At 50.0% G+C, this 22443-nt stretch overlaps 8 protein-coding genes across 8 annotated transcripts; 2 read left to right on the forward strand and 6 right to left on the reverse strand.

The window, feature by feature from the left end:
* Positions 1-1281: 1281 nt before the first annotated feature.
* BO83DRAFT_374055 (uncharacterized protein) lies at positions 1282-1539 on the reverse strand. Its single transcript, XM_025530105.1, has one exon. The coding sequence runs from the start codon at positions 1521-1523 to the stop codon at positions 1287-1289; it is 237 nt and encodes a 78-aa protein (XP_025393228.1). The 5' UTR covers positions 1524-1539; the 3' UTR covers positions 1282-1286.
* Positions 1540-1852: 313 nt separating this feature from the next.
* Positions 1853-2238, reverse strand: BO83DRAFT_4555 (uncharacterized protein). The gene has a single exon (XM_025537035.1). The coding sequence runs from the start codon at positions 2171-2173 to the stop codon at positions 1922-1924; it is 252 nt and encodes an 83-aa protein (XP_025393229.1). The 5' UTR covers positions 2174-2238; the 3' UTR covers positions 1853-1921.
* A 3451-nt stretch (positions 2239-5689) lies between these two features.
* On the reverse strand, positions 5690-6178 carry BO83DRAFT_4596 (uncharacterized protein). Its single transcript, XM_025537179.1, has one exon. It carries the CDS (start codon positions 6064-6066, stop codon positions 5818-5820), a length of 249 nt encoding a protein of 82 aa, XP_025393230.1. The 5' UTR covers positions 6067-6178; the 3' UTR covers positions 5690-5817.
* On the forward strand, positions 5861-8891 carry BO83DRAFT_4605 (leucine-rich repeat domain-containing protein). The gene is made up of 3 exons (XM_025537213.1): positions 5861-6018; positions 6150-6331; positions 6433-8891. Exons 2-3 carry the CDS (start codon positions 6290-6292, stop codon positions 8809-8811), a joined length of 2421 nt encoding a protein of 806 aa, XP_025393231.1. The 5' UTR covers positions 5861-6018; positions 6150-6289; the 3' UTR covers positions 8812-8891.
* Positions 8892-11986: 3095 nt separating this feature from the next.
* glcA (type 1 serine/threonine-protein phosphatase catalytic subunit GLC7) lies at positions 11987-13292 on the forward strand (the record flags this gene model as incomplete). The annotated part of the gene is made up of 4 exons (XM_025527161.1): positions 11987-12163; positions 12254-12655; positions 12821-13120; positions 13197-13292. 4 exons carry the CDS (start codon positions 11987-11989, stop codon positions 13290-13292), a joined length of 975 nt encoding a protein of 324 aa, XP_025393232.1.
* Positions 13293-15353: 2061 nt separating this feature from the next.
* sar1 (Arf family GTPase SAR1) lies at positions 15354-16491 on the reverse strand (the record flags this gene model as incomplete). Its single annotated transcript, XM_025527142.1, has 6 exons — positions 15354-15394; positions 15459-15758; positions 15835-15900; positions 16004-16043; positions 16208-16311; positions 16473-16491. The coding sequence occupies 6 exons, from the start codon at positions 16489-16491 to the stop codon at positions 15354-15356; spliced, it is 570 nt and encodes a 189-aa protein (XP_025393233.1).
* Positions 16492-17314: 823 nt separating this feature from the next.
* Positions 17315-19426, reverse strand: BO83DRAFT_302454 (DUF2457 domain-containing protein; the record flags this gene model as incomplete). Its single annotated transcript, XM_025527152.1, has 1 exon — positions 17315-19426. The coding sequence occupies one exon, from the start codon at positions 19424-19426 to the stop codon at positions 17315-17317; it is 2112 nt and encodes a 703-aa protein (XP_025393234.1).
* Positions 19427-20773: 1347 nt separating this feature from the next.
* On the reverse strand, positions 20774-21180 carry BO83DRAFT_4770 (uncharacterized protein). The gene has a single exon (XM_025537385.1). The coding sequence runs from the start codon at positions 21070-21072 to the stop codon at positions 20845-20847; it is 228 nt and encodes a 75-aa protein (XP_025393235.1). The 5' UTR covers positions 21073-21180; the 3' UTR covers positions 20774-20844.
* Between the last annotated feature and the right edge of the window lie 1263 nt (positions 21181-22443).

A 22443-nucleotide genomic window follows, 5' to 3' on the forward strand; every position in this document is an offset into this window, starting at 1 on the left:
ACGAGCTGGAAGAACACGCGGGATCGGCAAGCAAAAACAGACTGTCGGCATGACTTGGAGGGAGGGAAGGGCAAAGGTAATTGCTCCTCATAGCCTATCGCAGGACTTTGATATAAACAGGTCACCGATACGTGTGGCATAGGTGGTCAGTAGTGTTGCGAAGCTGAGTCGCTCAGCTGCGCGCCCGTAGCTCCATGATAGGTTTCTGCCTGTCCACCAGCCGGAGAGTGTACCGTCGCCCCTCCCCTCCACGAGCACAGTCCTACCTACATTAGCCGCCTGAATCTCAATGTTGCCGCCCGTCTGGATGTGAATTATCGGTGTGACAAGGAGCACGAGGCATGGCTCTAAGCATGGGTTTGATTGGAGTGCTATTCGCAGAACAACCCTGGCCGGCATTCCTGATGTGATGGCGTTCGCAACTCGACATTGCGGGGTAAATTTACCGACTCTCCAAGTGTTCAACAACAATCGGAGACTTCTACCGGGTGGTCTGTGAGAATGCTGGGGTTGGTCAAAGGGGGCGGCGGCATCGTGGTAGATAATTGGTTATCACCACCAACCACGGCTGATACGGAGGTTGGAGGAATCCAGTAGAACGAATGATTTGCAGATACTGCGGATTATACTGGTTGCCGCTATGGACTAAACCTTCCTAGTCGTAAAGAGTACCCCGCCAATGTTGTAGGAAACTCGTAGGGTTTAGCCAGCACTTGGAAGGTTCTTCTTGCATGTTGCTGATCTGGTGTCGTACTAGTGGTGGGTTTGGTCGCTGAATTTAGCCAACTCGCTTTAGAGTATCACATTCATGCCCTCACATCCTCCGATCGCATCATGCCATGAGGACTAAACCCACCCACCTACATACGTAACTTGCTTTTTCCTTTCGATTGTTCTTGTTCGTTCCTCTCTGTCCAGCAGACAGCATCAGGTTTGCTTCCACACCTTTTAAACATCATGCATCTTGTTCACCACGAAACCGGAACTCTTCAGCTCAACAAGGCAACACAACAGCGATAGATAGATAGATAGACAACTAGTAGCTGGTGTTTTCATTGCTATTTATTTTTCTCCCGTTGCGCGGTAGCCGCTTTTCCGCCCTTGGGGGACTGGGATCCGGTTAACGTTGAACCTTAGCCACAACAAACTATACCTCTAGCGAGTATCGTCCACGGTTCATGAACTAAGCCTCTGCCGTTTGTTCTTCTATCTATCATTAACCCAGTTGGTGCTTAGGTTTCCCGAAATGGTGGGATGCATCAGGGTCAATCCTAAAATTTCCACCATCATTCCATAACTGAACTGAACCACCCAGTTGCGCCCGTGTTTCTTCTTCCCACCTTCTTTTCAACTAATGCATGAAGATCGCGCCTCGGTGGTTTTTGACTTCCTTGGTCCTGTATGCACCATACATACAGGATGTAGTGCGGTACGTAAGTACTTACGGAGAGCCCGCAGAGACGGGATAGACAGACAGACAGACAGACAGACAAGACAGCCTGGTTTTCATCTCTCTTCCACATCCTTGGCGTTCCTCTCCCTGCAGTTGGTTAGTCACTAGTATACAAAGTTACCGGGGAAGGCAAAATTTGCCAAAATGGAACAGCGATGTCGGCTTTGATTGGCGACGACAATCGCGAACGACTGCTGATCATTCGAGCGGTTGACTGCAGTGGAGACCCGCCTTTCGAGTCGTCAGATCCCACTGGAGTTGTCTGTCCCCCCCCCGTATCCACACTCGGTTTTCCACTCCCGGCCCGGGCTTTTGTTTCTCGTTGCTAGACTACAGTACTATCAATCATTCAATGGATTGAAAGGAACGGCCTCCATAATTCAGACTAAACAATGACTCCATTCCTCCACCAGCAAGCGGGCAGATCAGATGTCATAAAGGTCATGTGCACTCCCCCAGCGTTGAATTTCATTGGAGGTCCGCAATAAACACCAAACCCGGGTCTCCATTCCAACCATCTACAGCACCCAGTACACAGTATTTGCCTCCCGAAGAAAACAGAAAAACACTCCAGCCTAGCATTCTTACATCGGAGCCTGCTCGGATGTTTTGCCCTGTAAGTAACGTTGTCGCCGAGAGGGTTCTACCCCAGTATGTGAGACACCATTCAAGCAGGGATACGGGTAAACAAGGATGAGCCACTTCCACTACTCCTCGCATGATAATCGATCAGAAAAAGAAAAACAAAAACAAAAAAAAAAAAAAAAAAAAAAAAAAAAAACAGAATGTGAACAAGACCTGGAACACTACTCCTAGCATGCGTTTTCCAAGCGCATGGCAAATTGAAGAAGCATGCGGCCTTCGCCCACAACGCCGAGGATAGAAAGTTTCTGATTGGCAATACCGCTCCTTTCATCTATAGGCGGCAGAATAAACAACGTCCGATCTAGGACGCACCTGGAGATTTCTTTCCATGTAGGAATATGCGTGTAATCCTGCTACTGCAATGACGGTGCCTTGTCATCTAAATCGATCGGGGGGCGAGACACTAGAAGCCAAGAAGAGAGAGAGAAAAAGAGAGGTCCCGACCCTCAACAGTAATTTGCGACGAAAGTAAGGAACGGAGGCGTCGCGAATGTATTATCATGAAACAGGGACTCGCTACCGAAGATTCTCACTCTTTTCCCGCTATCCCCCGCTGTCATGGAGATACGTACCAGGTGGTGTCATTGTGTACTGGAAGGAATTGGGAGAAATTTCTACCACGGCACGGCAAACCGTCTGCCATAATTTTATGGCTATCAGTTTTAACTCAGGCAACGATCACAGACCATCTGGTCCACTACCATGGACGTCATCGAACAGAGTTCAAAGACTTTTTTACCCCTCGTCGCGATCGATATTGGTCGGAGATCACAGGAACGTGGGCATTCTGTATGGATGCATAGACGAGGCCGGCAAATGATGAAACCCGCCTAGATAGCCAGAGGGGCAGGGTAACCATGGATCGAATGATGTTATTGCAAAGGAGGGTTGGGGAGTGGGCACCGGGAGAAAGAATGTGGTGTGATGATGGACCATGGTCGGTAAGCGGTGTGACTGACAGCGGGAAGGGAGGAGGGTAGTAGGGATGCAGTGAAATGGGAACTTGAACTGGAACTGGAACTCTGTAGGCGACACAACGGAGGTTTAGGTTTCGCAATCGAGATAACCACACAGTACATCATCGCCCCAGCAGCTTTATGTACGCGTAGTGTTTCCCGAAGCTCAGGAATGTGGGAGCATGATTCGCTTGGGGGAGGGCAAGTTGGACTACGAACAAGCAAGTCGAGCGATCACTTCGCCATGGCCGATGACCGATGACCCGATCATCTAGTAGACGGTATGGAGTAATGGGTGGTGGTCAGTTGATCATAAAGATGAGACTGAGACCTCCACTTGAGCCTCTCAAGAATGTTAACGGTCAGTGCGAGATAAACCAGGTACGTAGGTTGATGAATACCAGACTAAAAGCTAAGCACAAAGTATCTACTTAGTACCAATCGTCATAGTTGCTAGACTTACTGAAGGGAGTAACTATTCATGTAGATAGATAGAGTATTCTTTTAAGATACAATAATTCTGTCTGCCTCGGAACGAGGGGAGATGTCTTCCCGAGTTTCAGGCAATGACCGAAAGGATGGATGGATGGGATGAATGGATGGATGCAGGGCGAGTCCCCATCCGGACAAGGCGAGAAGTTTCCAAAACTTGCGATGTGTCCGATTCCTCTTTTTAATTATCTCGAAGCCGCTACTGTACGGTCATTTCTGGTATATACGTATAGTTCCAGGTACGAAGTTTTAGTAAGTATCTAGTAGGTATCTAAAGCTGCCTCATCCCGGTCGGAATACTTTTAGTAACATACTAGAAAGTAGAGAGCCCCCTAAAAATGTCCGTGATGTTATTTTGGCTCTCGCCGGTGTCCTTTTGCTTCCCTTTTGGCCCTCGAGGATGTCGCTAAAAATCCATCCTCTAGAGCTTCTCGAGTAAAGCGTCATGCAGGTGTTGGAGAAACGCCTGTGATTCGTTGAAAAGGCAAGTACATGAATGTCCGCCATGCCGCTATCAGCTGCACGTTTGGGGACCCACCGCCAATCACGGGGCGACTTGACATCGTCCGTCCAGTTACCGCCGGCACAGTTGCATCCGCCCAAGAGGCGGGTCTCCCTCTAAGCACCGCCCGGTTCAACCAAACACTGCGCTTCATTCCGTTTCTTACCCCCCTCCTTCCTCCATCCAACATACACAACAGAAAAAAAAAACTTTTCACCCGACCTGCAGCATACTGGAGCCGGGCTTGCAGTGGCTTCGAATTGGTCAAGGAAAATAAGAAAAGGAAAGAAAAGAAATAAAAAATAGTATGGCCTACTTACGTTTCCTAGTTACTTGGCAAATTTGATCAACATGGTGTGTGCGTTCTACACCCTCCAGATTGGTCCAGAAATCCTTCCGCCCTTCAAATAAAAAGTATGTGCGTACGGAGTTTTCCTTTCCTACTTAAACATTATTATTACTATTATTGTTGTAGTTGCATACTACTAGTCCTCCGTTACTGCATCAGCCAAGTCCAAGGGTCGGCGATCGGGATACCCGCTTCGAGGGATTCGGAAAGATTGCTCCACTCTTCGCCAGAGCCGAAGAATGGCACTCCTTCGTTTGACCGTTGTAGTGATACTGTATTGTGTGTATGCTTCCATCCTGAAACCGATCTTAATTGATATCAATGAAGTAACTTTGGGATATCCATTGGTACCGAGAGGGGAAACGCGATAACAACTATCTACTCCTACTCTGAGGAATGCCAAAATTTTGAGAGATCGCTTATCAATTCATCATGGTCTTGTCCAACTGAGTAATCCAGAGTACCCCGCTAGATAGAGTTTCCGGAGAAGGCTAACCAGTCATTTGAGGTATGGGTCCGTATTTATCAATTGTATCTGGGCGCTTTCAGTTCTTTCTTGATAGGATCCGGTAGACAAGGGAACGAAGCTGAGTTGACGAACAACTGGATTTAACAACGGACCTTTCCCGACGGTCGCCACCGACTGGTTTATGGATACAACGATGATTTGATGGATGTAAAAAGGGCCAAAACAATAATGAGGATAAAATTAAGGCGAATCGAAAGTCAAAAAAGACACAGAAGTCTAGTATTACTTACTACTTTTTTTTACCTGAGTCTGACTATGGGGTGGTATTCCCGTACCCGCCGTGGTCTTAGCGTACCGTACGATACGTATGCAAGTACGCATGTACCTCTGGACGACGCCCGGTGCAGCGGCTCCCTGACCAAAGGGAGAGCAGGACAAGATAACAGGCAAAGATTTCTATATGATAATAAATTATATTAGTCCCAGTATCGCCAGCCCGTCCTTTTTTTTGCCTCTTCCCTCCTTTCCCTCCGTCTCTCCCAGAAGTGACATATTTTTGCTCAACCCAGCAACAAAACACCTGCACTTATCTCGAGACTGCGTCGCATTTCTCTTCTGACCGCGCTTTCCCACCCCCCTCCCTCTTCATCCCGACAGTAGTTAATTTGAAGGCATACCTTGTCAGCCAACAATAATTCACTACTTGAACCCGGGCTTACCACACTTACTACCACCCACCACCCCCTACGCCCCTCCCCCCCTCAGCTGATTGCTCCGGTGCTCATCCATACCCACTCCTCCCTCCCTCTCCCAATCCTCCACTACAAACCCCCCGTCACGTATCGTCCACTAGTCGAAGGTCCGTGGTGCTTTGCATATTAGCTCCCCCCGGTCCTTTTCTTTTTCTATCCAGCCCATCCATCTTCTCCTTTTTCGGTGATCACTCCTGCTTCAGCTCGCCTCTTCCTCCTCCTCAGCTTCGTCCCGGTGACAGGCTTCTCTTCTCAACTGACATTGGAGACCTTCCCTTTCGTCTCCAACCACTCCATCGCCTCCTCTTCCCTCGTGTCTAGCATAGTTGTGGTGGGCGGCTTCGTGATTCTGTTCGACGATTAGTTTATCGTTATTGTGCAACGCCCCTATATCTTCGAGGTACATCCCAGCCTTGTCTCCTTCCTTTCGACAATAGTTACGAGGCATAGCGCCTTGGGCTTGGCTATCTATCTTGAGTCGTTTTTTGTTGTGAGTCACGGCTAACTCTCACCCGTTCTACTGTCCTGCAGGTCCTCTTCTTCTTTCGCTTTTTGTCTGGCCAGCAAGATGTCGACTCTCGCCGTCCCTACTGCGAGTACTTGAGCGTTCCTCTTCAGAGTCCGCCTAACCAGATAGACTTTTTGTCTCGTTGGGCGAAGCAATTTCCGTAATGGAGAAGCTGAACACTGAAGATGGACAGCTCTTCATAAAAGTTCGTGCGCCCCCTTATACATTTACATTGATTCACCTTGATCTTTCTCTCTCCTCCCTAGTCGACTTCGCTTGCTTGCTAACTCTAACCTCTTCGTCTAGAATCTCGCTAGTTTTGTTCGTACACACGAAAAGGCCCTTGCAAACGCGCTGCAATTAAAGCGCCAACCTACCAAAAATGCGCAATCCTCCCATACCCAGTCGGGCTCGTCGAGCTCGGCTTCCTCCACTCTTGCAGCGGCCCTGTCCTTCGGGGCACTGAAATTCACTTCGCAGAATGTTAAACCTGCCAAACTCACCCTCACTCCCCATCACCTGTTTTACCTCTTGTCCCGTTTTGAAGAACTTTCTATTGCCGTCGGTCCCCTGAATGTTAGGCTGGAGAATATTCACACGGATGGATCGCAGTCCTATGTGTCATTCCTGAATAAGCCTCAGCGATCCAGGGGTGACCGGGACTCTATCCACTCCGTGTCCAGTGTCCGTAGCGTCATGTCTGGTATGAGTTCACTTTGGTCTTCATTTGGTTTGGTTTCCAAAGACTCGGCTTCCAAATCCGAGAAGGCCAAAGCAGCTCTAGAAGCGGATACCAAATACCTATACTCTGCCTTTACCAAGATCCCCTGCCTGCGTTTAGCCCCTGACCGCCGTGCCCGGTTGATCCGTGGTTACGAAGAATTTCCTTTTGACACTGCCGTTCCATTGCATTCCTTTAAGAATTTGAGCGCGTTAGAGATTATTGATATAGACTATCGCTCGTTCTTCGGCTGGGATAGGCTGTCCGAGCAGTTGCGGACGCTGACAGTCAAGAGGGCTAATATCGAGGACCCAGCAGAATTGCTCACGGGCATTGTGCTGGATGACATTGACAAACGTCGGCGGCGTTCGTCAAAACATCACCACTCACCCATGATGGGGTGGAGTGGGAATGCAAACCCCCAGCCAGTCAACAAGTCCGAACTGTCTGGGTCGCTCTCTGCTCCCGGGTCGCCGGTTGCTGATGCCCCCTTTGGATCCAGCGCTAGCCCCCAAGCAGCTTCGATGATCAGAATGGCATCGGAGGGTTCCAAAGCTCGACCACGCACCGGAAGCATTTCTCCCACACGTCCCACCAGCTCGAAACACTCGACTTACCGTCATGGCCGTGGTACCGCCTCCCGGATAAGACGCACTGGCTCAGGTAGTTCCAACTCCAGCGAAACCTCGGGTCACCGCAGCGCGAGCTCTTCCAATCTACTCTCCGGTGTCTTGCCAGCACACAAGTGGCGGTTCTTGCGACACCTTGGCCTCCCTGACAACTCCTTGACCTCCATCACTGCCGCCGGTCTTGCTCCAGTGGCCAATACTCTGCAATCGCTCGATCTATCGTCGAATCTTTTCACCGAAGTACCCGACAGTCTCGCATCCCTGGTTGCCTTGAGAGCTCTGAACCTATCTCATTGCATGATCGAATCTCTCCACTCCTTGTCACGCAATCCTCTTCCCGCCATAACCGCACTCAACCTCCGCGGGAACCGTCTCCGTTCTCTCGCGGGAATTGAGAGGCTGCTTTCGTTGGAACGGCTGGACCTCCGAGACAACAACCTTACGGATCCTACTGAGATTGCTAGGCTCACCAATCTCCCTGAGATACGGGAGATCTGGGTTTCTGGCAACCCCTTTGTGAAAACACATCCAAACTATCGTGTTGTGATTTTCAACTTGTTCCGACGCACCCCAGGTTACTCAGAGGACATCATCATCGATGGGTCGGGACCAGGATACACCGAGCGGAAGCAACTGGTGGAGCGAGCTGCGGAACCCGAGGCTGCACCTGTCATACGATCCGCTGCGGCAGATCTTTCTACCGTTGTCAGCAAGCCCCTGCACACAGTTCCTCAGGAGCCTTCGCTGCCTTACGAGCAAATTGGACCAGTCGGACGAGTGGGCCAGAATGGAATCGATGTTGGGTCTACTCGTCGAAAGAAGGGTACACGGCGGAAGATTGCCGATCGCCCAAAAGATAAGCCTTCCGCTGATGTTAATCGTGAATCAGGTGCGGTGGTGCCTTCTATTCCTTCTGTTCAGCCTGTGCAATTACCTGTTGATCCGTTTGTCACGGCAACCCCCGACCGTCAATGGAAATCTGATGGTGGACCTCAGGCCAGACCCGCAAGTTCCAAAATCCCGGAAAGGACTGAGATCAAACGCGATTCATCCGCTCTTCAGACCCAAGACCAACTTGGCCTCCAGCGTGCACTCCAGGGTAAAGACTGGAATGTAGACGGAGATTTCTACAAACGGCAACTAGAGGCTCTTAGGCAAGAACTTGGGAATAGCTGGCTCAGGACGCTCGAGGAACACAGGTGGAAGGATGTGCAGACGGACATCAATGTGTCTTGCACTGCAGCTGATTATACTGATCCGACGAGGATCCCAGTGGACCCCTTGACCAGGGTGAATCCCCAGGTCATCCTAAGCGGTGGCCATGCCCTGAGTTGACTGCGTGGAAAGACTACAGTCGACAAGGGCAAATGAAGAAAAAAAATCAAATGGAAAAAAAAGTTGAAAAAACAACGAAGAGAAAAATAGGAAAGAAAAACAAGAGGACAAGGAGAGAGATTGAAGGAACAAGGGAGCAAAGAACATCTTGACCTCATCCATGGTCGTTCCTAAGTCTGGAATTTCGGTTTATACCTTTCACACCCCCAGAGAAAAGTTCGGTTTGGCTTCGAAAAACGCAGTTCTTCCACGATACCTTCCGGTTTTTGACTATACTCAACCTTATACACGCAAACCTTTAACGACATGCTTACGGCAGCTGGTTGTCGAACTGCATCATTCACGGCGTTAGGTGATCTTTCAGAGCTTACGGCCCGGATGCGTGGAACACATGAATGATTCTTCATTCCTCCTTCGTCTTTCTCCTCCCTCTCCCACTCCTCTCTTGCTTCACCGCAGTTATACACCACCTACGGCCCGCATCCGACCGTTCCCGGCTGGTCCATCTGATAGGATTACTTTTTTGTTATTATTTGTTCTAGACGGCTTGTATTGTATTTTGGGGCAGGAGTGCTGGTGTCCAGGAGTTCAACTGGTGTCTTGATTTATATACGACGTGATGTCTCGCTTTTTCGGTACTGCTCGTTGTGTCTTGAGTGTTTCCCGTTTCTACTGCTTGCACATGACGTTCCGCGCATGCGATGATCCTTCAGGATGTATACTGAGTTGCTTCTCTTCTTCTCGTTTCTCTTTTCTTCTATTTCTTTTTGGCGTGCTGCCGTTTTCTACGGATTATTTTCTGGGACCGCCATGGCCCATGATGAGATTCGGACCTAATGCATGAGACACGAAGATGTTGTGACGAGTCAGATCAGATGTTCTCTCTTCCCCGCGGTAGCGCCAATAGTTGAAATGCAATGCGCCATGGGCGCCTTTCGGATCAGGTGCGTCACACGTAGAGTTGAAAAGGGTGGTGGGGGATAACAGAAGGAACATCCCCACTGGAGTAGAATCCGAGGTAGATATGCCGTAGATAGATGCTTGTCAGATACCTCCCCGGGGATTTTCCAATAGAATGAAGGAGCCAAGGGACATTGAGGCGTTAAAGCAAAGCATGCAAGCGCTCGTGCGACCATAAGGAGGGGGGAGGTCATGGGCATACGTAAGTAGGTCCGAGGTATGGATGTACATGATGTATATGTACATCAGGTAGGTAGATCACCGGCAGGCATGTCGAGAGTCCACACACGGTTTCAGCACCGTGGGGTCTTTGTTTGAGGGGGTAGAAGAAGCTGGATTGCTAGAAAGAGGGGGAACTGCGGCATCGATTGGCGGTGCTCCCTTGCAGCAGGGGGTAGTGCCGCAGAGTGAGGGTCGAGGTTGGGGAAGAGATGATCTGGGGTTGAAGGCCAGTAATTAGTTAGTAAGTCTGTAGAGTTTTTGACAAAAGTACGGAGGAGGATGAAGCGGAAATGCAGTCCCCTGAAGAAGGAGGGGTATGGGTAAAGAGAGTTGAGAGAAGAGAGTCGAGACGTTGACAGACCGTTGGAGGGAGAGAGTTTAGTATCAACAGTGAGGAATAGTATTACTAGTAGAAGACACCCCCATGAAGCGCTTTACTGTTTAATGAATGGCGCGCCGCCCGCCGCCCGGGCGATGAACCAATCAGAAGGAATAAACACGAGGCCGGGGCCCTTTCCGTTTTGCCATCCGGGAGTCTCAGGCAGGCAGGCAGTCAATCAAGAGTTCCTCCTCCCTTTGCTTTGCTTTGCTTTGCTTGACGCTGCGTTGCGTTACTTTGGCTTTGCTTTGCTTTGATCTCTCTCTTCTTCCCTCTCTCTCTCACTCTCTCACTCACTCTCTCACTCTCTCGCCCAGTCCAGGTTCTCTGCTGCTCCTCTCGCGCGCGTCTCAAGTGGTGAGCTTGTCCTCCTTCGTTACTGCCATCCTCTCTGCCCCTTCCCACCTCTTTCCCACCCCCCCCCAGAATCTTGCTATCATCTATCTATCTATCTTGCTTCTTCGCATTCTGTTTCGCTCGTGCTTCTCCTGTTTCTCGTGGAATTTGGCAAACCCCTTTCAGCCTCGAACGGTTTTTTCAGAGAGCCTTGCAAAAGAAGAAAGAAGTGATCGATCGATCCCTTGATTGCCGGCAACCAAACACAATCAATCCCAACTGCTTGCGCGCGCCCTTTCTCTCTCTCTTGTCACTGACACCCTCACTCACCCTCTTACAAACCTCTCTCTCTCCCTCCCTCCCTCCCTCTTTCTTCTTCTCATCTTCCCCCCTTCTACGTGACTTTCTTGATCGGTCTTTTTACACACCCCTCACGCCACACACCAGGTACAGAAGGAGAAAGAAGAAGGACTCTTCCTCCCACCCCATCTTCGAACAAGAGCTCGCCTCCAATCTCGGCTTCGCTTGCTGGCCCTTGTTTTTCTCCCCAACCCACCCCCGTTTCTCTCCCGCCGCCGGCTGCTATTTTTTGCAACCGCCCCGTCCAGAAGCAGTCTTTCGCCCAGCGATATCTTCTTACGCTCAAAACCTTGCTAGCCGCATCTCGCCGTTATCAACGCGCTTCGCCTTCATCCTCCCTCCCGTGTGAAAAAATTTACCAAGGCCGCTTGCTTCTTTTCTCCATCAATATCTGGCATCGCTGTCGAATCTTCTCAGTGTCCCCAAGGCCATTTGGCCTGTTGCCGCTTTTAACTTCCCTTGTCTCTTTTAGATTCTGTTTGGTAAGCCGACTTCTTACTACTTTTGACAACTTCTCACCCCTCCTCTCCCCGTCGCTCCGTTTCACCCGCCATCCAAGTTCAACCCAGCTTGAAGGGAAAAAAAAAATTTCCCGGGCGCATTGATCACGCGTTTTTTTCCTCGCCTCCTGCTGCACCTCATTCCATAGTCTGCCCTGCTCTCTCTGGACTATCACTAATTTTCATATATTCGCTGCAACAGCCTATAGACGCCGCGTCATCAATCGTATCGCCTACCGAGCCCTCCGCAGAGCTACCCTTTTCGCGCCCTTCTCTTCTTCCGTTGTCCAACACTTGTGTTAATTGATCCTTTTTTTCTCTTTCTCTTTCTCTTTCTTTTCTTTCCTTTCGTTCTTTTTTCGGTTCGCACTTTTTTTTCGTTTTCTTTTGCGTCGTCTCTCGTTGGAGTCGCTCAAACATGGCCGATCAAGACGTGGATTTGGACTCGATCATTGATAGATTGTTGGAGGTGAGGGGCAGCCGGCCTGGCAAGCAGGTTCAGCTTCTGGAGTCGGAGATCCGTTATCTTTGCACCAAGGCTCGGGAAATCTTCATCTCCCAGCCCATACTGCTGGAATTGGAGGCACCCATCAAGGTAAAAACGCCATCCCTCATTCGTCCCGGTCGAGATCGGGTCATCGCGTCTATCTTTCGCGGAAACTAACCCGGTGGCGCTTATTATCAGATCTGCGGTGATATCCACGGCCAGTACTACGATCTTCTGCGTCTTTTCGAATACGGTGGCTTCCCGCCCGAGGCCAACTACCTGTTCCTGGGTGACTATGTTGACCGTGGAAAGCAGTCGCTTGAGACCATCTGCCTCCTTTTGGCTTACAAGATCAAATACCCCGAGAACTTCTTCGTTCTCCGTGGTAACCACGAGTGTGCGTCCATCAACCGTATCTATGGTTTCTACGATGAGTGCAAGCGGCGGTACAACATTAAGCTGTGGAAGACTTTCACGGATTGCTTCAACTGCCTCCCCATTGCGGCTATCATCGATGAGAAGATCTTCACCATGCACGGAGGTCTGAGTCCCGACTTGAACTCGATGGAACAGATCCGTCGTGTTATGCGCCCCACTGATGTAAGTGCTCTTTCCTATCAATATTGTGGGGTCTTTTCCTCGCCTTTCGTGAAAAGACGAAGACCAGACCCTTTTTTCATTTGTTGACTTAAGGGTCCTGGGAGCGATGAAACAATCCTTTCCAGGCTCCCTGAAGCCTTGAGCTTCGCCTGCTGACGACGATAGATTCCCGACTGCGGTCTTCTTTGCGACTTGCTCTGGTCCGATCCCGATAAGGACATCACTGGCTGGAGCGAGAACGATCGGGGTGTATCCTTCACATTCGGTCCGGACGTCGTGTCGCGGTTCCTTCAGAAGCATGATATGGACCTGATATGTCGCGCACACCAAGTCGTCGAGGATGGCTATGAGTTTTTCTCCAAGAGACAGCTGGTTACGCTATTTAGTGCTCCCAACTACTGTGGCGAGTTCGACAACGCTGGTGCGATGATGAGCGTCGACGAGAGCCTACTTTGTTCCTTCCAGGTAGGCTACCACAAACCAATCCGTATTCGAATGAGGGGAGCGTTCTCGAAACTAACGGGTATCTTCCTCGCATTAGATCTTGAAGCCAGCAGAAAAGAAACAAAAGTACGTTTACGGGGGCATGAGCTCAGGCAGGCCCATCACTCCTCCGCGAAAGCAAAAGAAGAAGTAAGGAATCATACGAGCTTTTCCATGTGCAGCAGGTTCGGGCGGAGATAAGAACGTCATAAGTCCCACACAATGTCACACTACAACGAGAGACCCAAATCCCCAACGACATTCGATGGCCACACATTAGACGATCGGCAGCAGCAGTACACCCCAGCCGCCCGAGAACCTCACGACACGCAGAACGTCTCAATTTCCCCTCCGCGCATACCAGACTCCAGCGACTCCCCCAGTCATTGATTTCCCGCTGAATGTGTTTCATTTCTATATGGAAGGTAGTTTCTGCTCCAAGTAGGGGTTGGTGTTTTCTCATTCTTGTTGATCTTCATTCTTCAACTTCCTTTTTCCTTTACCATTTTTTTCCCTTCCCATTGTCCAACTTGTGTTGTCCGAATTCATTTGACAGGAAGGGGAAGCGACGGGCTGCATCTGGTGTTTTCCAAGTGCGTTTTTTATTCAAAATCTTCCTGTGAGTGTAATGCCAACCAAATAAGCAACGACACGCCCGTGTCTTTCGAGCGTCCAAAACCAAGATTCTGCTCTCCCCGCCCTCTTCCTTCCTTTTCCCTTCGCCCATCTAGCCACATTGTCTATACCCCCACCCTACCCAGCAGACACCGATCCGTGGAAATGCATTCAGCTAGCTTGTCAATGGAATTCAATGCAATCGACACACAAACGACAATCCACCAACCCAACGTCCAAACTACTACCTACTTATCACGGAAGTGAAACTCATTATGCGGGAAAGCGGGGAGAATGATACAACCCAAACCAAACCAACCCGGAATAGTATGGTATGGTATGGAAGGATGTATGGAATGCACAGAACGGGAAAGGGTTTTTGTTGTTGTTGTTATTGTGGTGCCTGAATGACGTTGTTTTTTTCTCTCTCTCTCTCCCTTGCCCCCTAGGGGTATTGTATCCGTCTCGTGTGACATCGTGTGCATATATGTGGTGTGTATGTGTGTATTATCTGTATTATCTATCCTATTATATCTTACCTTGTCTTCTTTCTATCTTGCTTCTCTGGTAGCGAGTCGACTCATTGAAGGCGGTATTATTGCCTCATACTTGGTATTGATCGATTTGATTCGAGTGGTGAGGGTTGGTTTACATCATACTAACTAACTACTAACTATTTTCTATGTTTGTAGTCATTTTTACCTTCTTGAGGCGTCGCAAATCTCTCTCTCTATATATATACACAGAAATGGGGTGTGGTAGATGATGGATGAAGACGAAGGCCTTCATATACTATAGTATATCATAGTATCGTTCGTGTGCGTGTGATTAAATTCGAATTTGGGGGTTTTCGGTGTGTCGATACTAATATTAACTAACTATATGGGTAATGTTATGATGATTCTCATTACTGCGTATTCGGTCATACTATCTAGAGAACAGAAGCCAGCAATGGAGCAAAATGGATGAAGAGTTGGTGAGGGGGTTGGTGGGTGTGACTGAACTAGATTTTTACAGTACAAGGGGAGGTTTAAAGAGAATTGGGGGGGGGGGGGAGAACAGGATTTGTCTTTGTTTTATTCTGCTTTGTTGGTTGATTGTCTGGTCTTGGAAGGGCGAAAAGCAGAGAGAAAAAGAGGAAAAGGTGGCTACAACGAGATGAAAGGGACAAACGTGATCAAAGTGAGTACCAAGAAACTGGGTCGAAACATCAAAGGATCAGATCAAACTCCGAACGAAACGCACACGAAATTCATAGTATGAATCAATGTAGGAAGAAATGAACATCAGATGGTTGAACAATCGAGATATATTGTAGATGGATGGGTCATGGGGACTATTATGCCTAGTAGCGAGTACTTTCCTCCAGGCAGTTGTGATGACCTGTCTGATTGGACGGAGTAGAGTTCATTTCATTGAACTGCATTGGATTGGATTGGATTGGGATATATGGAGATCCTACACCCCCTAAAGAGGGTTCGGAGGGAGATGAGGGGATTCGTTTAGGACAGGGATCATCGAGATAGGTGGATAGGGGAACAAAAAAGAGTAGTCGGGATATATTGCAACAATAAAGTCAACAGCTGGCTGACTGGCTAGCTTAGACGTACTGAGACAGCCATCTGATACCTTCACCGTATCCTACATAGCACAGAACGATTAGCTCCTGATTGACACCGACTGGGACATCGAATTTTCCACTCACCCTGTCTCATGACAACACTGCACATGAACACCTCAATGGGCCGGATTCCCTCGAGAGGAACCTTGCCCTTACCCGTGGTCTGGTACAATCCAAGCTGGTGGCGAAGCTCGTCCTCGCTAACAGCATCGGGGTGGTCGATCTTGTTTCCGAGGATCAGGAAGGGAACCTTGGCCAGCTCCTCCATGGCAAGGAGGGCGTCGAGCTCGGCCTTGGACTCGGGGAAACGCTCGTGGTCCTTGGCGTCAACAAGGAAGACGATACCGCTAACTTCGGGGAAGTAGTCCTTCCACAGACGACGAGCTATTTAACGAGAGTTGCTACATTTAGTTTTTCTGATTTTGCTCTATACCACGGGGCTACGAGGTATATTACTCACCCTGCTGGTGACCACCCAGGTCAAAGGTCGTGAAGCGGTTGTTGCCGATGGCGAGCTCTTCGGATGCTGTATTGAAAGGAGTGCGGTTAGCCCTTGTCCGCGATATACAGTTTCCTTCGGTCGCTGTCGCATAGTCTCTCGCTAGCAGGGTCATGTAGGCAATACGTACTCGGGTGAGCAGTGGGCTGGAGGATGGCAACCCGGTCGTTCTATTATCAAACACAGATGTCAGCTTATCGTTCAGCTCTCTCGCAGCCCCATCCCTGCCGTGGTGGCAATCCCTTGCGATCGAAGTCCATCCCATGCGTTGTCATATCCACCGTCGTCGCCACCAAAGCGAGGTTCGCTCGCGAAAGCAATGGAGCTCACATACCTTCAGCATGTGCAGGAGGGTCGTCTTTCCGGCATTATCGAGACCGAGGAACAGGAGCTTGGCGTGCTTGTTGAGCAGGCCAAGGGAGGCCAGAATATCGTAGACTATTCGAGAATAATATATCAGTAATTTGGCACACAAGAGACCCAGAGAGCAAGAGGAAAGACGATGGAGAATCAATGGATCCAACATGGCGTGGAGGGTAGGTCTGCAGACCACCTGATCGGGGCCAAGTCGGCGGATGGCAAAACAGGGGAATACCTACACCAGTTAATGAGCCACATGGTGGAAATCGACTCAGAACCTCAGACTATGGATTTGTGAATCGGGTAGTAGCACGAGGCAGGTGCAAAATGGGCCAAATGGTGGTGGTGAACGGCTGGGCTGGAGATAAGAGCAGGAGAAGGAGCCAGGTTGCGGTGGCCGACAGTTGACGTTGGACTTTCGCTTGCCCGGACGCCTAGCCGAGCGCTTAAGCCAACTCAGCCGCCGGGAGATCATCCGCCCCGATCGAGTCGTTGGAACAACCACTATAGATTACATTTCTTTTTTTACACAATCGTCCAGTCATATGCAGAAAGAAAAAAAAATCATCATACGTTTGCATATTTAATGACACAGTCATTCACTCAGTATCTACAAATTCGATAACGAAAGCAAACGGGGTATACGCGTAGCAAACCGCCTCCATGCAACCCGGGCTAACAGAGCAATGATGCCGACCGAAAGTCAAATCCGCCGCTCAGCAGCGCGGAGGTGAACAAGGAAGAAATGAAGGAAAGGAAGAAAGAAAAGAGAGAAAGAAGGAATAAACAAGCTATGTATAGTGGGAAGGGCGAAGAGAAAGGGGGACAGGCGAAAAGAAAGAATCACAGGTAGCCACCCCTGTAAAATGCAGACGGGACCCTCCGTGCGAATAGGAATCCGATGGACACGTTGCGAGGACAAGAATAGTAACATCGAAGACAAGGGTGTAGCGAACAACGCTCAATTGGAATTTGTACACCTCGTCGATCCACCGGTCATGAAAGTGGACGACTGAAAGGGTGATAAGAAAAATTCGAACTATGTACAAGAATTTATCGGATCCCGTGCGGAATTTGAGGTCTAAACAGATAGGACGAGCTGGGCGTTCTCTCCAACGCCGTAAGCTCTGCACCTCTCTGCAACTTCGAGGCCAAGCTCCTTCATCCGTTCAGCACCTTTTCCGGGGATCGGTCGCCGTACCATCTGCTCCTTGGCAGCTTTGCGGCAATGCTGACGCCAGAACTTCTCCTTGCGTTTCTGGCGTTTTTTCTCGAGACCCTCAACAATATCAATGGGGCCTCTGGTGTGCACCTCACGGGTGCGTGACGACTCGCGCTCCGGCGATTCGTAAACGGGGACAATGCCAGACCAGCGGTGAGACTTGTCCAGGCTAGTAAAGAAAGGGTTGGGCGTCCGAGGCAAGGACTTGGTACGAGACATCGCGGGCCGTTGCACCAGTTCACTGATGTTCAGTCCCCGCGAGGGGACAGTAGGAGCCTCGTCTGCAGATGCCAGGTCATCCTTCGAAGACCGCAGCTTCATCGGCGGCGGCGGAGAGCGAAGACGCTTTGGCGAGGAACGGCCCTGACGGCGAGGCGGAGGTGAAATCATGCGTCTGGGAGATGTACGAGGAGAAGGCTTCTGCGCAGAGTCTCTACCAGTCCGTCCCCGAGGTCCTTCATCCATGACAGATTCCTCGACATCATCGTCCTCATCCTCCTCATCCTCGGGATCCGAAGTGGGAAAGCTGGGATCGATATCTTGAGGGATGACAATCTGCTTGGAAAGACGGCGCTGCTCGATGCAAGACTTGTAGGCAGCCTCCAGAGGCCGATCTTCGTCGAAAGTTCCGCAGACGAAGTCCGTACTGTCGGGAAGGTTAGGTGTGCCAGGACGCAGCTTTGGGATCTTCATGGGCGATCGGCTAGTTGTCTTAGCAGCTAAGACAGGTGACCATCTTTGCTGCTGCTGCACATCGTTGGCAGAATCGAAAGATGTGTTCGAGTCGCGACGACTGAAGGGGTGGCGAGCAATGTCGATGTTTTGAGGGCTAGTGGCAGCAGTAGTGCTGGTCGGAGCCCAGAAATCGTATTCCGAACCATCATCGCTCTCGTCTGACTCCGCAAAGCCGGCTTCATTATCCGATTCATTTCCATCGTCAGAAGAGAAGTCGTGAACGGTTGAATCGTCATCAGAATCCTCGACATCATCTTCGTCATCTTCTTCTAGCGCCTCTTCCTCTGCTTCCTCTCCAAGCTTTCTAATGGCATTTTCCTTCTTCATACAATCATTAAGCGTGATCTTCTCCGGGTACTCTCCAGACTTCGTTACCCATTCGTCATCCTCCTCGACGGAGCTGGCGAATTCGTGAAAGCGAGTAGCCTCGGACTCTTCGAACTTACCCAACCCCTTGGTCGGGACACCGCGGCGATCGATCTTCTGCTCCTGGGGAGCCTTGCTCACCGGTGAGGGAGCAGCCTTCTCCGGAGAGGCCTTGCGCGCCATGGGAGCAGGTGATCCGCGGGGACGCGGCCTGCAGCCACTGCGAAGTGGCGACCGCTCCCGGCGAGTCTCGGGATCCCGTGCCGGGCAAACAAAGGTGAGAACGGTCCTCCGCTTGGGCTCAGTTGGTGTAACGCTGGCGTCATTGATCTTCGTGACAGGTCGCTGTGGTGAAGGAGTTTGTGGCATCTGCTCCTGAGCTTTGCGTCCGCAGGCGAAGCTAATACACCGCTTGCGTCCCAGGTTCGCCTCGACGGCCGACTCGCCAACTTCCACAGCCTCCGCCTTCCTTTTATCACCCATCGAAGACGTGGTGTGGGTCAAGTGAGAGGGCAGAGGCGGGCTGGGTGTGTTGGATAGAGAAGGGCTTGTGAGGCCACCATCGCTAGTCAACTCGGCTGTAGAGATGCCGCTAATGTTGGTATAGGTGTAGGAGCGGTAGAAGGAGTGCTCCTGAGATGGTGAATGATGGTCGGATGGGCTTTGTGGGGGGCTGCTCTTGAGGGCGCGGGTGAGGAGGGACTCCTTGCGGTCAGTCATGGCGGCGGGGGCCTTGACGTAAACGACACCGTCGTCCATGTTGTTCATCGAGGTATTCAAGAATCGATGATCAGGGGGCTCATCAATGTCCTCAACCATGTCAGCTTCTTGAGGGGCAGACTTGCTGGACTGATGAGGTGAGAGTAGCATCTTCAGTAGGTTATGTATTGAGGCAAATGTTCGTTCACCACCACGCAAGTGCGCCATCCCTTCGAAGATTAGGTATATTAATAGTGAGAGGGAAGACAAGAACGAGTAGGTGAGAGAGGTTGTGTCGAGGTCAAGTGGGAGGGTTGGCGGTAGTATAGTGTGACTCGACGGAATGGTGGCGGTAAGTAGTTATTATGAGAGTATTCAGACGTATTGGTTGATAGGGGAGAGAAGAATGAAGAATAATTGCATCAATCAAAAGAGTAAAATAGAAGATGCACTCTCGTTATCGATCAATAGTACTACTGATCGACCCAGAGGGCGGAAATGAAGGGTGTCCTTAGTAGGACGATGATTGTCATGATATAGAACACATGGTGTAGTAGTAGGAAAGAGGCGTAGTATAGTAGTTTAGTAGGTCCAAGAAAAGGAGAAGAGCGTCAGGTATGCGGCCAAGAGATGGACTTACGCCTTCTTCAAAGATTGGCAGCTCAAAGAGCGCCAGAAGAAGAAGACGCGTCGAAAGAGTTTCGCAGGTGCAATGTGTTGGCAGTGCTAGGTGGGATTGAGATGAAGAGAAGGAGGAATGTAGAGATGATCGGAAAATAAAAATGTAATTAAGGGAGGGGGGGGGAAGTGGTTTGCGGAAAGGCGAAAATAAAAAATCAAAAATCAAAAATCAAAAATCGAAATTTATTATTAAAAGAAAAAAATCAAAAATCAAAATCCCAAGGAAATCCTCGGGGGTTGTCGCCGTGGTATTGTTACCATACCCTCAGTACTGCGTATGAACGGGGTAATAGAAAGTCACCAGCGAAAAGGAGGGCGGGTAAAAAGGCGCAGTGTCAGCGAGTAGTAAATGACGATTCGCAGGGTAAAAGAGGCGGGAGAGCGGCGCCAGGTTTGGGAGCGAGTGACCGGGTTAGGGTGGTCAGGAGTGGTCGCCACACACTGGCACGGCAGGGCAAGGCCGAAGGAGGGCAGGGAAAAATGGTGGAAAAACAAAAAAGAGCACCACGCCCATTACCCACGATTACAATTTCGGATCTTCTCTGGGGCTTCTTTTCCTTCCTTCTGCAGGCGGACGAGAGGCGCTCGGTCCAACCAACCCCGCCAAGCCCAGACCCACCCTGTCGTTCTCCTCGCCAAATCCATGCATGCTTCGGTTCCTGCGGCTACGTGACGCTGGCCAGTACCAATACCGTGGTAATCTTCGCACGCCCGTCAATACACACCCGTCAGGTTACTTACTAGAGGGTAGTTACCGTCAACTGAAGCGAAAAGACTCATTATGGAGGGAAGAGGCTTAGAGTCATAAAGGATTGGAGAAGAGTCATTCAAAGGAACCTCTAGCTGAGAATCACGGATCTCATTGTCTGCTATGATCTGCGAGATGACTGTTGTTCCTTTGACCTGATTCAGGAGTCACCGGTTTTGTAACGAGCCGGTTTCATCCATGGTGGGCAAGCCAGCACCGAAGTACAAAAAGCAAGAAAGACTATGAGGCATTTTGGAGGTTGGCTACCAAGCCGGGCTAACCTCGATCTTACTAACCCGGTCAGTAAGAAATCATCCCAGACCATACTTACTGTGTAGTCTAAATTGGGAAAAGCTGCCACAAAAAAAACATCGCCCCCCCCCTCCATCTACACTAAGAGTCTTGGAAAACTATAGTACGTAGTGGCCGAAGAACCAGAGACTGAAAAGTAAGGGGGTGATCCATTCTTTGTTTTCTAGAACATATTCAGCGAAAAGGATATTTTATCTGATCGGAATGTCGTACAAATCTCAAGGGTTTACGACAAGACAGCGAATAACAGAAGGTCCAGAGCAAAGAAAGGCTGTCAGACAAGGAGGGCGGCTACTCAATGAGAAAGAATGAACCCCCACGAGGACAAGACAGCGCAGGAGCCAGGACAGGCATCATAGCGGCACGAGCTGCGACTGTTGTGTGGGAAAGTTGCCCTACCGACCGTCGGGGCGGGTAATGCCAGGGTAATTACGAGGGTGACCACGGCAAGCAGACCCGACAACTTGACCGTGGGAGGACCAACCTGAACCCCGTCGGAGTCGCGCCGAAGCCGTTTCAGCGGGCGCTGCGCTTTGGGCTTAATACACAGTAACCCTTGAGCTTTGAATGGCCACACATAAATATTGCATCTAGCATTGATTTAAGCCTAGCATCAAACCCCATCAGCCGGCTCACTTATGCGCTGCTTATGCGTGAAAGTGGTTTCTTAAGGTACTAGGTTCCTCGGCGTAGCTACCTCTTCCAACTGATTTGGTCGGTCGCAGCTCCAGGAGTGCATGCCACCCACCCTACCTACTCCATACACACCCAGCACACCAAAAGTAGACTACTATGGTAATTTCGTTAGGAAGGCCAAGATAACACCCAGAAGACAATCACCATTATAGTGCTACCAATGTGGTGCTTGGCACCACGCCTCATTCTCAAAGACTAGACAAAGTGACAACAATTCAAGTCCTTCAAAACACTGCCTCCCTTTCCCCCCTGCTGGTTGCCATTATTGTTTTACAATCCCAATAACAATGCTTGGTATTTCTTGTCATTGCTCACTATTGCATTTGCCGAGACTTTCCCTAGCTGGGCTTAAATCTGGTGGTTCCTGATCCGGAAAGCGATGGTCTTGGCCCTGTGACGTAAGGTTTCCCCCTAGTCATGCTGTGTCACGGCAGTCTTGAAGGTTATCTCAGTCTGAAGCAGTAGAAGGAGAAACTTGTGCGATGCCGATGATGCGGGCCAGAACGACAAACTTGCTTGCTTGCTACAGACATCACTGGGAACTGTGAACCAACTGCGAGAGAAGTCTCGACGATTCTATCCCAGTTTCTCGGACCGACTAGACCCCTATCCCCGTGCTATGACGAGGTGAAATAAACTGAACAACTCTTCAGTTGCACCAACTCTACCCCAGAGTACTACATTACAACAGCTACCACATCAATAGAACCAAGAGAATAAAAATTCCCCGACTGTGACCGGGATCGATCAT

This window comes from Aspergillus eucalypticola, assembly GCF_003184535.1.
Source record: "Aspergillus eucalypticola CBS 122712 chromosome Unknown BO83scaffold_1, whole genome shotgun sequence".
NCBI classification, from domain to species: Eukaryota; Fungi; Ascomycota; class Eurotiomycetes; order Eurotiales; family Aspergillaceae; genus Aspergillus; species Aspergillus eucalypticola.